General features: G+C 38.7%; 1 protein-coding gene across 1 annotated transcript; it reads left to right on the top strand.

Annotated features, from left to right (window-relative positions):
* The first annotated feature begins 4,070 nt into the window (after positions 1 to 4,070).
* On the top strand, positions 4,071 to 5,195 carry LOC139430703 (histone H1-like). The gene has a single exon (XM_071197915.1). The coding sequence runs from the start codon at positions 4,165 to 4,167 to the stop codon at positions 4,957 to 4,959; it is 795 nt and encodes a 264-aa protein (XP_071054016.1). The 5' UTR covers positions 4,071 to 4,164; the 3' UTR covers positions 4,960 to 5,195.
* Positions 5,196 to 15,641: the final 10,446 nt, after the last annotated feature.

The following is a 15,641-nucleotide window of genomic DNA, read 5'->3' as shown; positions in this document are numbered from 1 at the left end:
TCTTAAGCTGTCTTAATTCCCTAGACGCGTATGTTGTCGCAAACAGACTACTGTTGTTTGATTTCGTATTAGTGCCATTCAATGTTTGGATATTTATTAAAAATGAGTACAAGAAACCGCCAACTTTCACAAAGGATTCGAGATTTGATTGTTAGTTTACGAAAAGATGGGATATCACTAGGTGAAATTAGCCAAATTGTAAAAAAAGCTCGTTCGTCAGTATAGTACATTACACATTTCTAAAGACGACGAATTTTGGAAATTAACCACTTAAGGCATGCCTTATTTATTTAAATCATCGACATTTTTAGATATAACAAGAGCGCCCGTATCAGACACGGGCACATGAAAATCTGCCGGTGTCAGTCGCCCGTGTCACACACCATGCCTTAAGTTGTTACGTGATTTTTGATTGTGATTCGCGCACCAAAGTTTGGCGAAAACGTAACGAAGCATTCAAAACGGAAAATTTGTGCCCAACAGTAAAATATAGAGGTGGTAGTGCTATGTTGTGGGTGTACATATATGTCAGCTACTCGTGCAGGCAATACGACATTTATAAATGGTATCACGGATAAACGATATTACCTTGATATTTAAAAAATAATTGATTAGAAAGTGCTAGAAATTTTTGGATTGCGAGATCACTTACTTTTTAACAAGACAATAATCCCAAGGACACGGCAGAAATCGTGCGCTTCTGGTTGCTTTATAATGTTCCCCGACACCCCGCTTCGGAGGGTAAAGTTTGGGGAATAATTTTGCGTCAAAAGTAGTCCTCCTGAGAAACAAACTTGACGTGTTTCAGGCCTTCAGCTCGTTTTCAATGGGCCACTCTGTATATAAATATATTTCTATATATTATAAATACTATAGTAGATTTTTTGAAATTGGCTATCACCAATTAATCCGTGGGTTGTATAAGGGAGGTGGTCTTAGGTGGCAAATATGTCATCGTAATCCATCCAACTTCTGCTCCTAAATCTGGTGAATGTGCCGGTGGATTATCGAGAACGACAACACATCGCGAGTTACCCATGCCTTAGCGTTACAGCGCCACATCACTGGTAAACTATCTTTGCACACATTGAAAGACTTTTGGTGGTCTTTTGCGCTTTTGATGTTGCTTTGGGTGACGTAACAGGGGGGTTCGTCTCGTTTCTTTCGTCAATCGGAGTCATTTTCGCCTTGGCTGTTGTCCTCGTTTCGCGGAGGATTTCGCCAGTCGTAATGTCGCCCACGCTCCCTTGCTCTTGCTTTGGATAAGAGCACCCCAAACGATGGCAGCGTTGAAGAATTTTCTTAATAAACGGTGTACTTTTTGATAGAACCGCCGCGCTCACCTAGATTCTTAATAGCGCCGTTAACCATTTCTGATGTCGGTGGATTAGTCGGTGGTTTCGACTTCTGAATCTTCGCCTTTTTCGTTAACGGCTCCGTAGCTTTGGCCTTTAATGGTATGTAACGACAATATGACAGCGGTAGAGTGGTTGATAATGAGTAAGAGAAGAAGTGTGGAGGTGAATGATGTTGTGAAAGTATTTAAGAGGGCGAAGAAAATGGGTAAGATAGTGGAATTGGGATGAGAGTTTAGAGATGATGTAGGGATGAGGAGAGCGGGTAAGACGGTAAGAGTCAAGGGAGTAAGTGTAGAGTGTGGCCATGTTCGGTAAGGGCATTCCGCTGATGACGGAGCATGGTCCATTCAATGTATCTTTGAGAGGGATACGAACGGGATGTGTCTGTGTGAGGTGAGTGAGGACACCCTGCAGCATATCTTGCAGGAGTGTCCGAAAGGGAGGAGAAGAGAGAGACAGAAGGTAAAGGAGAATTGAATAGGATTATGGATGACAGCCATAAATCCATATGAATGATTGGAACTGGTTAGCGGCAGGAGCTGTGTTCGATTATGTAGGGGAGTAGTGCTAGTTTTTGGTGGGTTGGATTCGGTAGTTGGGTGGAGGAGTAGCCGCATAGCGAAAGGCCTCCTCCTCAATAAGATCAGTTCTTTCCAGAACCAAGAGATTATTTTCTGAAAAACAACTATTGCGATACTAATTATAATTGATTATTTCCATTGTACTTAAATTTGCTCTCATGTTTTAGGAGGGTTTGATATATTTCCAAGACAGAAATAATAATTGGTAAGTAATCCTCCGATTTGGTTTTCTAAGTAGAATTCTTCAGAGTTTTTAGTGACCGCATTTAAATTTCACTACAAAAACTTTGTATAAACCAAGTTGCTTTTATGTTTAATCGATATTATTACTTAAATGACCTAACTATGTCGATTTCAAACCGTATTCAAAACATTTTTGTTTTTGTTCCTGTCGCAGTATTTGCTTCATGTTTTCTGACATTCTTCTCTAAACGGAAACTTCAAATAATCAATTAAAGCGGCAAGGAAATAACGCTTTTCATGCCATTCTTGACGTGTGCTTGACTAACGTGGTGTTAACCTTGTCTCTAACAATTGAACCCATTTGAAAGAATTACGTAGAAAGGGATACCGTCGGGGGGGTCGAGTTGTTACAATGTAGGAACTGTAGAAAACTCTTGGGAAAATCGACCTACTTCAGGTTTTTAACTTTTAACGTGGTCTTTCTGTTCATTAATTCAATTTCAATAACTTTAATATGGATTTTGTTAGTTTGTTGTGTTAATGCCAGAAGACCAACCAGCCAGGCTTAACCTTGTTCTTTTAAACTGTTTTCCCTGCAGTAGGAATATAGTTATTTCCGAAAGCTTCCACATTGTAACGACTGTACTAACGGTCGTTCCTTTCTACGTAGTTTTCGATCGGACTCCAGCCGAAGAGTACTCTCATTTACCACCTTAAGAATACGCAACGCTGCACAAACCTTCCAACGATTTATAAACGAAGTTCTTTCTGGCTTAAATTTCTTTTTTGTATATCTAGACGATACTCTCGTAGCAAGACTAGCAAGTCGCAATGAAGAAGACCATTATCATCATTTACAACAATTATTTGAGGATAAGTTGCCTTCATGTTTAATCGATATTGTTACCTAATTAACCTAAATACGTTGATTTTAAAACGTATTCAAAATATTTTTGCGGGATAAATCTCATGTCGCAGTATTTGCTTCGTGTTTTGTGACATTCTTCTCTAAAGGGAAACTCCAAATAATCCATTGAATTAAAATGATATTATTTAATAACGGTCAAAACAAGTTTCGTCAATAAGCTAAAACATAATCAATATAAAACACAACACTTAACAACATTAACCAGGTCTAAATAAGTTTACACAACACTTAGATATGATAAAGTGTGTGAAAGGAAAAATATATGCATATATTATACTATTAAGTATAGAATAATAGAAATTAGATTTGATATACATAATTGGTATAATATTGACCATATGAACCTAAAAACTAATAGCAATGAACGAATGACTTGAGTAAATGCGTAACGACCGACATTGGCGGTGTGGATATAACACTCGAATATTTCACTTTTCACTCACGTGACGGTATTTGCATGATACGACGCTTACACGAAAACGTAATCCCTAAATTAGAGCCGCAATATACCACTTTTCTCGCGTCCTCGACGTCGGCAATAATGTTCGAAACAACGAGAAAACTCGCGACCAATGTGGAATTGCCGATCGCATCGTCCTCGTTTTAAGGATAAAAGCTTAGACATATTGATAAAATTTACACGCCTCGTGGTTTTAAAACGTTTAAGAAAGCTATTCTCATTGAAAATTCAGTCCGTTTTTACATACGCGCGAAATTCGGCGATGCTAAAGTTTACGACGACGGTCACGTCAATGACATCTTATACTTTCAACCGTCGCTACACAACGAAATCGTACCCCCACAAGTAAAATTTTTACGTAGATGACGAGTTAACTTCTTCCACTATACTGAAATACCTAACGGGAATATTTACGTCGCGACGCCAACACAAGCGGGCTCTTTTTCTAGAAAGTTGCGAACACGAGACCGCCGTTGTGATGCCAGCAGTGCGAACGGAGGAAAATCGACTTTGGACGGGTTTTCGGCTTCGGTATGTACATTCAACGTTGGGTTCAATTTTCTGAGGAAAATGTTTGTGAATAACTTGTACGAAGTTGACGTTCGTGCACGTGAGTTTTTGTAAAAAATATTTTTGTTACAAACTGTCGCTACAATGACGGATGTACAACAAACGGAACAGCAAACCCCCGTATCTTCCGAAACGGAAAACACTTCACCCGTAAAAAACAAAGGTGCCGGCGGTGGTTCCTCCTCCGATTCGTCGACGAAGAAAAAGAAAAGCCAACGATCAAAAGCCACCCATCCACCCACATCCGAAATGGTGAATAACGCGATTAAGACCCTTAAGGAACGCAACGGTTCGTCGCTTCAAGCTATTAAAAAGTACATGACTTCTGATTACAAAGTTGACGCTGAGAAGATGGCTCCGTTTATTAAGAAATTCCTGAAGACCGCCATCGCTGCAGGCGGTATTGTCCAAACTAAAGGTAAAGGTGCGTCAGGATCGTTTAAACTGGCATCGGCCTCTGCAAAAAAGTCAGGCAGAGTAACGACTTCCTCCCTTAAAAAGAAACCTGCCGCCGCCGCCGCCGCCGTATCTAAAAGGGCCAAAGCTCGAGCTGTCTCTACGAAGAAATCCTCCTCACCTGCGAAGGCAAAAACAACGCCGGTGCCCGGTTCCCCTGTTGTTGAAAGCAAAAAGAAGGCTGCAGTAAAAGCCAAAAAGTCGCCAACGGTCGGAGAAAAGAAAGTAACCAGCTCTACTACTGCCGCAGTCAAAAAAACCACCACGGTTAGAAAAGCACCATCAAAAGCTAAAAAAGTTACCAAGGGACCAACGAAAAAGCCGAAAGCGCCGAAACCCAAAACCGCCAAGAAAGTCGCTGGTGGTGCTGCACAATTGAAATCGTCGTCCACGAAAAAGAGAAGTTTACCAAAAAAAAAATGAGCTCTGCAATTTATTACAATTAAGGGCTTTCTCACAAGCCGCCACACAAAGGCCCTTCTCAGGGCCAATAATGGTATAACGAAAAAGAATTCTAACATAATTTTAATCTATACATAATGTATGTACTCCGGCAGTATGCATCTTAGTTCCATTCGCAGTAGTTACCACTTACTTTTAGTAATTGAAAATTTCAAAAAATTTTATTTACCCGAAATAAAATAGCAGTTCTTTTTTAATTGCCATTTTTTTCGAAGACAGCTGAATTTCGTGTAACATGAAAAATACTCTGAATTTTACGTAGAATCCATAAATGCAACAAAAAAATGATGGGGTTCCTATTTAAAAATGTCAACTTAAGCATGGTATCTCAATTTTGGGATACCTGTACATTTCAATTTTATCTCAAAAAATGCGCGTTCAAAAATATAACCTAAGCCTTTTTTCTAGAAGAATATCGCCCGAATTTTTATCGAATTGAAGTAATATATTAAACAATTTTGAAATTTTCTGTCTATTTCAATTTTGGGCCTATTGCAGACTAAGCTTTTTCGGTACGATCCTTTCTAGAGTATTCTAGTAAAGTATGATTGTATAACCATTGGTAATTTTCAATTAATTGAACAAATTTCACCATTTGATCACTTTCATCATCCATCTTTACTGTTATTATTTATACTGGGTACGCCGCGACGCGCCGCGCCGGGCAAAATGCAGCTCGCATGCAGTGGTACCAACACAATTTAACAAAAAGTCCCATGCGCAGTGCTTTAAAAATCCCATCTATTAAGCAAAAAAAAAACTACAAATAAATTTAAAAATTGTTTTTAAATAGAAAAGACTAACATAAAATTTCAAAGTAAGTAGTTTTTAACTACTAATACTCCTATAAAATATAAAACTTAATAAAAAATATATTTAAAATCAAACATATTAAGTTAGAAATCATATAAATATGTTTTCCGATAGTACTAATCAGTCCTTAAAACTATAAACTTCTTTATATACATATTTTTGTAATAAGTCGTTTGGGGTGGGATAATCAACGCATGTTTAATTATTCTGTTGTAAAGCGTTACGAATAACGCACATTGCATTTAATGTTTCCTCGCCCGTTCTATTTCCTTTTTTCATTTTAATATCTGTTACCATGGAAAAAATTCTTTCTGCTTCAGCATTTGTATGAGGCAATGTTAAAATAATATTGGCAAGTTTTCCTAAATTTGTAAATAAGTGGTCGTTATTAAAATTTTTTTCATCCAATTTGAAGCCACATCGATTTCAGTTTCATCGAATGAAGTAGCTAGTTTCTGCCACTCAATTGATATGTCAGTGGCAATGAAATTAAAAAAATCAACAGCCAATCCAACTATATCAATATCAGAATTCTTCTTAGTTGAAAATGCCACTTGGGGATCTAAAAATTCCATTGCTTTAAAAATGTGATTATTAAGTGTTAAGTGGAAATCATTTTAAAATTTCAGTAGTGGCGGTTACGTAAAATGATAAACATTTTTTCGAATCTCCTGTTGACCGTCCAGTGGTAAAGATTTTATAAAGCTTTCACACTCATCACCTAATTTAATCTTATTTAATGGCAAGAAATATTCAGTTTGACATCTGGTTTTAAATAATTAGTGCATAGTCGTATAAATAAAGTATTACAGTGCCCATGTAATTTATGAACCGACTATTTGATTGAAATAATGAATTAAGGGAATTTAAAAAACTTGGAGCATACTTCATGAAATATAAATACCCTTTTAAATACATATTTTTCATGTCATTGTGGATAGTTTCTGCACTTTTTAATTTATCCTCAGTTATTGCTAGCAAAAAGAAATGTTCTAACACATTCCAATTATTTAAAATTCGTACTACACAGTCGTGCCGACTCAACCAAGGTGTAGTTGCTAATTAAAAATTTTTTGTTTGCTCTGGTTAAAGTAATCTTGCAACTCCGCTAAAACAGCGCATCGTTTCGCACTTCCTGATACATTTTAACAGAGCTACTAAATGATCCACAACTTGGGTAGCAACATTGTGCTCCGCGAAAAATACAGAAAGTTTAATTTCAGCTCTTTTAATATTATCAACATGTATATCTTTATCATTACTAACAAAATAATTAGCCAATGGTTTTGTCGTTTTAACCGCTGACATATTTTCAGAAGTTTTTGTCTATTAGAATGCCTTAATAACTCACTCTTGCCGCATGTCAATTCTACATTACAAACGGAACATCTAAAATTTAATAATGTTCACACAGAAATATAAATTATTTTATAATTAATTTAATTTTATTGATTAAAGGAAGCGCGACTACCTGCATTTATTTTTATTTTTCTTATCCGCTGTTAACTAGTTTTTAAAATGGGGATCCTGCAACCAACATTCCTGGAAAACTTTCGTTCCTTTTTCTTGGTGGAACTTTTTTTGAGGAGGTTCTAAATGTTCCGTATCTGATGAAGAATCTTCCATTTTTTTAAACAATACACTCTATACAGTAAAGACAATCCGACTCGGTACTCTACACGGTCTACGATTCTACGCAGTTTACTCTCGTAATCAATTATTGAATATGACATAACATGACGTAACCTCGTTGCGGTAAATACCCGAATTGTTTCGGACAAATTCATTACGTTCGGCAAATCTCTGATAGATGGCGCTATTACTAAATATTGATCGTCTTATAATTAGAAGATAGTGCAAATGTCAAATTACAAAAACATATTTAAATTTTATAATATAATAATTTTGAGAAATTAAAAATCACTCAAAATAGACGAATATCCCTTTGTTTCTAGGAATACTGAAAAATCTCCCGAATCGGGATATATCTCTCAAGTTGGCAACACTGCGAGTCTAACTAATAGGCGAGAAGAGATTTATTTAATGATGACATTTGTTGTTAAAGAAAAATATTTTTTAAAGTCGAATCGCAAAATTAAAATTTAAGTTGTTATAAAAGTTAAGTTAAATTAAATTGAACGATGGAAATTAAAATCTTAGTTAAAGTTACAAAAGTGCGAAACGTTGAATGTTATAAAATTGTGAAACACTAAAAATGTATATAAATTCTTTTGAATACGAATTTTATTAAACAGTTGATTAATTTTGTGTATAGGGAAGCCATTGTCGCGAGCCAGTTTGTAAATGAAGTTAATTTCTTTAATTTTATTACGTTCAGATAAAGGATAATCAAAAACTCTGTTAATTAAGAAACGAAAATTAGCAAATTTGTGTTGATGTGGATGTAATGAATCGTAAGGAATGGTAGTTGATATAGTGGAGGGTTTCCTTAAGATATTATACTCGATTAGACCAACAGGATTTCTAGTTAAAGTTAAATCTAAAAAGTTAATCATTTTATGTTTTTCAATTTCTAGAGTAAAATTCAGTTTAGCATGTAAATTGTTAATATAATCATGAAAGTTGTTAAGAATGTTGATATCGCCTCTCCAAATGCAAAAAATATCATCCACATATCTGTACCAAGCTACAATATTCTCCAAAAGATGTTTTTAGAAGTTTTTATCTGTTTTTGAATTTTTTTTTAATATTAAAATTGACTGCACTAGATTCAGAAAAAATCCTACACGAAGAAATTGCAAAAAATTTAGATCTTTAGACCCGTTTCAGGGATTTTTCCATAAATATTCAGTACAACATGTTTCGGCTAACAAGTAGCCTTCTTCAGGTACTAAAATTAAAATTAAACAGTTGGTAAAAAAAATTGATATAAAAAACGGAATAGTTACCGTCAATGTGGTACACATATGAGTAATCGGGAAATCGTATATATATACAGGTGTCTCACGTAACTGGTTCGTTAGCATGGGTTGTTCATTCTAAACTTTCAATCTAAAATATTTTCAAGATGGCCACCACTTCCGGTCTACCGGAAGTAGACCACAACTTCGTTATTTTAAATGGAATGCTATAGTTTTTATTACACCTTCCAATTATACATAAAAAAATATGTTGACTTTGATAAAAGTTGTTGGTACCTACCATTTTTTGTTTTTAAGTTATTTTGATTTTAAGCTTTTTTTGGCAAATTTCACCATGCTCTTTAAAAGCCTATATCTCAGTTAACGTTTATTACAAAATGGTATATCATGGCAAATTATTCCAAAGCCGATATTTTAAATTTGTTTTATATTCATGGCAATGGCCTCCACGATCTCCAGATTTAACACCATTGGATTTTAATTTGTGGGGTCACTTAAAAAATCAAGTGTACAATTCACCGATCAACACACGACAAGAGTTGCGTGATATAGTGATGCGTGCACTGCGTACTATTGATGGCGACCAACTTCTACGGGCCACAACCGTAGAAGTCGAAAGAAGAGTTGAAAAATGTTTAATGGTGAATGATCAGCATATCGAACAGTTTTAATTTTTTTATAATTTTAAGTTTTTGTTTTTTTATATGTTATTCATTCTAATTTCTGTTATTAAATTGTTGTTTTTCATTTTTTTCATTTATTCGTTTTTCTGTTGGTTACTTTTGGTAAAAAAAAGCGAGCAAGCTAAAGGTTATTCAACCATAGTTAATTGTAGAAATAATACCAATAATAATTTAAATAAATTAAACGATGAACTGTCAAAATGTCTTGGCCTGCTAACAAAAACACAAACGGGCTTTGGGATTTTATGTCTGATTTTGATTAATTTTCCAATATCAGAGAAACTACAATAAATAGGTATAGGAATGTTTATAGATAATTTGTAGAGAATTAAATTCCCTTTCCTGATAGGGTAAAGAAATATGGGGTGTTCCATTTAAAATTTTCGACTTTCTCGCAATTGAATATTGAGAAACAATAATTCAATTTTTGACCAGCCTGTATAAGATTGTCTGATACAACAAATGACAATCTATTTGGCAGCATCTGTAGAGTAGTCGTGCCAATGCAGAGCTTTTTTGAATGATCGTTAGCTGAGATATGGGCTTTTAAAGACCATGGTGAAATTTGTCAAAAAACACTTAAAATCAAAATAACTCGAAAACAAAAAACGCTAGGTACCAACAACTTTTAACAAAGTCAACATATTTTTTTACGTAAAATTGAAAGGTGTAATAAAATCTACTGCATTCCATTTAAAATAACGAAGTCTTGAAAATATTTTAGATCGAAAGTTTAGAATGAACAACCCATGCTACCAAAATTTCAAACCACTACGAATGGTGGAACCTTAAAAAGTTCTAACGAACCAGTTACGTGAGACACCTGTATATAAATCATTTCATTGAAGTAAATTAGAAAAGGTCACTCAAAGAACATGTTAAAATCCTTCAGAAAAACAAAAGGGTCGAACCACTACAAGTGAATTTGAAAAACTTAAAACGTAACTTAATGAACAGAGTTTATGTAACTTACTTGAAAAGGACGAAAAACAATACTAACAAAATGTTCAAAGAATGTCAGTTGATCTAAAAGTATAAACGCGAAAGTACAACAGTTAAAGAACGACTGGTCTTAAAAATAAGGAAAAACAAGAATGGGACGCGTGCTATACAGGTTTTTAACAAAGAATAAAAAACATATCGTTGTGAATAATAGACTTGCGCGCGAAGAAATTAAATGTATTTTATAAAAAATCTAAAATTGTTGATATCCGTTATGTTGTTAATAAGTTTGTTTTCTAAATTACCAGTGTAGATATGAAGTTCCTCGTATAAATCTAAAAGTTTGGATTTTTTAATATTCTTTAGTATTTTTGTACAATTGAGACTGGTTTTATGATTATTTTCTTTTAGGTGTTGGTATATTGCCGAGTTATTACATTTAAGATGTTCCTTAAACCTGGTTTGGATGTTCCTGCTTGTCTGTCCTATATAATACTGATCACAATCTTCGCATTCGATATCGCAAATTTAGCGAATATTAACTAATATATTTTCCGTCTGTTTTAGATCCCATGAAGAGGGTTAAGGAAAATTTCCAGGAACCTCAAGAAGCCCGTCAAGTTCACCGTTCACCGTTCGCATTCGATCCTGTATACTCCACTTAACTCGGACTTAAAACGGTGTTTGTTATTAGTTAGCATATGACCTAATTTCTTATTGGAAGAGAACGCCGTAGATATGTTAAACTTTTTGAGGTGTTTAGTGATTTTATGCTGTATGGAGGGCGCAAATGGAAGGGAGATTATCTTGTCTCTATTGTTGTGTCGGGGATATACCATTCTGTTAATTAACGATGAGTGAACTCTGTTGTATATGTTTTGCATGTCCCAGAAACTATAACCATTATTTGTTCCGATACTAAGAATTGTTTTAAGTTCTGAAATGTAGTTTGAATCATTGAGTGGTATGGTGTTAAACCGATTAAAGTAGAATCTGAAGACAGCTTCTTTGTGTGACGTTGGATTGAAAGAATTCTTCGGAATTATCGAATCTGTGAACGGTGAACGGTGAACTTGACGGGCCTCTTGAGGTTCCTGGAATCTTCCTTAACCCTCTTCATCGGATCTAAAACAGACGGAAAATATATTAGTTAATATTCGCTAAATTAGCGATATCGGAAGTGGATTTGGAAAGGACAGTTGGGTTCCCGGATCGAAAGACGAGAAGCAGCCTTGGCCGTTTATGGCGAAGGTGTTCAACGTCGTAATCCGTTAATCCCGCTAGGAGGGGATTTGGGTGGTCTTCGAGCCGCGTAAACTCGGTACTGGCTTTGTTCCGAATGAATTCCTCGATGGTCACCATCTGGGAATCATTGTGCAGTGTCGCATTACTGACAAACCAAGGAGCATCGAATGACATTCTTAGGACCTTGTTCTGAACCACTTGGAGTTTTTGCACGTGCGAGTGCGCGGCGTAACCCCAGACTGAAGAAGCGTATGTCATCGCAGGTGTGATAACCGCTTTGTAGAGTCGAATCTTCCGGAGAGGATCCAACTTACTTCGGCGATATATCAGAGCGTACAGATTGACCAGAGCTACCTTCGCCCGGTTCGCCATGGCCTCGATGTGACTTTTCCAAGTTAGTTTAGAGTCCAGAATGACACCCAAATACCTGGTTTCGGAATGCCAGAGAAGCTCGTTCCCTCGCAGTACCAACGTATCGGGGGGTCTCTGTCTACGCCGAGTAAAGAGTACTGCGGTATTTTTATCAGCGTTGATTTTGACCCGCCACTTTGCGAAGTAGTCTTGCAGCTGATCCGATGCTGTCTGCAGTCTACGAGCGGCGATCTCGGGAGACCAAGATCTGCTGTAGATGCACACATCGTCGGCGTACATCGCTAACTGAGTGCCCTCGCACCGGGGTAGGTCGCTAACAAAGATACAAAAGAGTATCGGTGAAAGCAACGACCCCTGAGGGACGCCAGCAGTTAGGATTCGCTCTGTCGAACGCGTACCGTTCAACTTGATGCGCGCCTTCCTACCGCCAAGATAGGACGCGATCAATTGAACCAACGCCAGGGGCACGCCCGCTTCTAGCATTTTGAACAAAAGTCCTTCATGCCATACTTTATCGAACGCCTTGGCAACATCGAAAAGCGCCGCACAAGTGCTTTGCTTTCGATTGAAGCCTTCGGTTGTGTATTCGACAAGTCGCAGTACCTGGTGTACGGTCGAATGTTTGGGTCGGAAACCAAACTGTTCGTCCTGAATGAGCTTAAGATCTTGAACTGATCTTTGTAGCCGCATGGCCTTTAAAGCAGCGTTTCCTATCCCGTCCGGTCCCGATGCCTTCTTCGACTTACATCTCGCGATTGCCTCTTTCACCTCGGTTGGAGAAGCGTGCTCGATGTGCCGACGATCTTCTACGGCCAGCCGCCTGCTCACTACGCGTTCGACTCGATCGATGAAATCTTCATCTTCGTCATCGTCGCATAGCGGGCTGCACTGGTTTTCGAAGTTATCGGCATGAGTCTCTGCTTTCTCTTCGAGAGTGAAAGCCATTCCGGTTTCACCGTGAATGGGCGGCATGCGCGTCGGGTTCCCCTTCAGCACCTTGACCATCTTCCAACAGCTTGATTGATCGTCTTCGGTGTTCAGGGCGTCGAGTTTGGCGTCGAAAGACGCGTATCGGAACTCCGCGAGCTCCCTTCTCACATCACCGTGCAGACGGTTATAGCGACGCTTGAGATCGGGATCCCAATTGCGCTGATAAGTCCTCCTGACGCGATCACGCTCCCGCATAAGTTCCCTGATGTGCGCCGGAAGCACCCATAATGGTCCTTTACGGGAATCGTGTTGGTCGCGTATCGAAGAGAATCCTCGATTGCGACCGTGAGTCGTTTAACAGCCTCATCCAGTTCCTGAGCGTTGTGGATCGGTTGTATTTGTCCCATATTGTGGTGCAAGTGGTCGCTAAAAGCCGGCCACGATACAGTGGAACGTTCAACCGGGACACGAACGTCCGGGACGTCTCCTAGCTGCAGCAGCACAGGGAGATGATCGGAACTAAGTTCGTTGAGCGTGGTAACTCTATGAACTAGTCGGACATCTTTGATTACAACCACGTCCAAAACGTCAGATCGTTGCCCTTCGTTCGACGGGTAATACGTGTGGTCGGCGGGGGCATCGGTGACAATGCCCGTCTCGTCGGTAAAACTCCGCAGTATTTTACCGTTCGCGTTTGCGATCCGACTGTTCCACGATGGGTGCTTAGCATTTAGGTCGTCGGCGATAACCACGCCTTTGTCCGTATCCAAGACACCCGTTAGATCGTCTTCCAACAACCGCCGATTCGGCGGATTGTAGGCGGCGATCAAGCGGACGCACCCCGATAGTGTTCGTGCCACAATCGTAGTAGCTTCGAGATGTTGAAGGGGGGGAGTCAGATCTTCGTAATGATCCAAACTGGTCCTTACAAAGATGGCTGTCCCGCCGCCTCTTGCTCCAACTCTATCGTTTCGATAGAAGCGATAATTGGGCAGTCGTGGCCTGTCGCCCGCTCGCAGATGGGTTTCGCAAATGAGTATCGCGTCAAGGTCGTACCTTTCGGCGAACTCGCGAAGTTCATTCTGTTTACAGACAAGGCCGTTGGCGTTCCAATAAGCCAACTCAAGCGAATGCGGTACTCTCGGTCTTCGATGAGTCATCATAAGAGTTTCATAATCTCGGACATGATTTGGACGCACAACCTAACTCGTGCGTCCCTATCGGATTTGTCGATTTGGATGACCTCGCTCATCATCGCCAGTATGTTGACGAGGGGGTCGGTTGGGGGTTCAACCGCCGCCTGTGCCGCAACATTGACCGGGAATGGTGTTTCAGCCACCGCGATCGACCCGCTTTTACGAAGCCTCCTATTGTGACGCCTCCTCTGCGACCTCGACAGCTTCGGGGGTTCGTCGGTCGCCTTTTGCTTCGGCTCGTTGAGCTTAGCTTTGGGCGCCGCGACCTCTTTCCGAACTACCTTGGTAGCTGGAGCGTTCGCTTTGGGGGCAACGTTAGCGTTGCCTTTTGGCTTTTTCGCCCGACTACTAACCGCTTTCACGGGTTTCGCCGCGACTACTGGAGCCTTTTTGTCCCCCTTTTGCGCCTGAATAGGTGCTTTCGGGGGAACGGTCGCTTTGACCTTTGGGGCTGCCGCCGGCGCCCTCGTTTCCGCCGCCTTCGGGTGTTTTGGGCACCCTTTGTAGTTGGCGGTATGAGGACCACCGCAAAGGACGCACTTGGTTTTGTGGGTAGCAGGGGCTAATTAATTGTAGTCCCATACTCCCGGCCGAAATACGATTTTCCCGACCCACGAACTATAGGCGCCATCAATAGGCCGGGGTGCGTAAGGCATTTTCCCCTCCTCTGCGCAAAAAAAAGAAAATATATATATATATAATAAAATGTTTTATAAATTAATAAATATAAATTATTAATTTTCTTTGTAAATAAATGAATTATATACTCAAAATCAAATGGTTTTTCATTATAATATGGAATATTATCATGCTCATAAATAACAATGTATAAAATTCAGTTTACAGGTAGTTTCAACAGAAATTTTATATTACCTTATGTGAATAAGGTAATACATTTTTTAACATTACTAAAGTGTACAAAAATAAAAAGTTTATTGTTTACCCATTTACGGTGAAGGTGAGAAATTATTGTAAAATTTTAAGACTTATTACAAAAAAATATATAAACTCAAGAAAAAAAATTCGCAAAAGCCTTATGTCAAAAATACGCAAAAAAATGTGAAGAAACACACTTGGCACTTCAGGGTTGAAGAGACGACAAGGCTAGAGCAAAGGTTCGAGAGAAAATGAGTACGCCCCTCCAGTCTTCGATTCTTCGGCCGTACTCGGCAAAGCGACCGTGCGGGGGATTTGTTTTCTGTCCCTTATGCCATGTAGTAAATACGGTTGGGGCGATAGTACATATAGAAGCAGTTGTTAACACTAAAACTTGAAGTCAACGCAACACGCTGTTTGTTTACTATTATTTACTAACAACCTTGGCGAAACGGAGAACGTAAACAGATCGGACCACCGCACCGGCCGATTATCGCCGAGCACTCCCGAATATTGAATATTATTTTAGGTTTTAAAATTCATTATAAACAGTCGTTAGGGCTTTTTGTTGCACCCTCACAAAACTAAAGAAGGAGGTGGGCGCATTTGCGTTTGAGCTTGAAATGAACTTTGCATGTTCTTTGGATACGTCACTGGTTAAAATTTAATCAATTAGCTGGCGTGCTTTAGCCTCTCAACGGTCC

Source organism: Onthophagus taurus, chromosome 7, assembly GCF_036711975.1.
Source record: "Onthophagus taurus isolate NC chromosome 7, IU_Otau_3.0, whole genome shotgun sequence".
NCBI classification, from domain to species: domain Eukaryota; kingdom Metazoa; phylum Arthropoda; class Insecta; order Coleoptera; family Scarabaeidae; genus Onthophagus; species Onthophagus taurus.
This window is presented reverse-complemented; position numbering and strand designations above follow the sequence as displayed.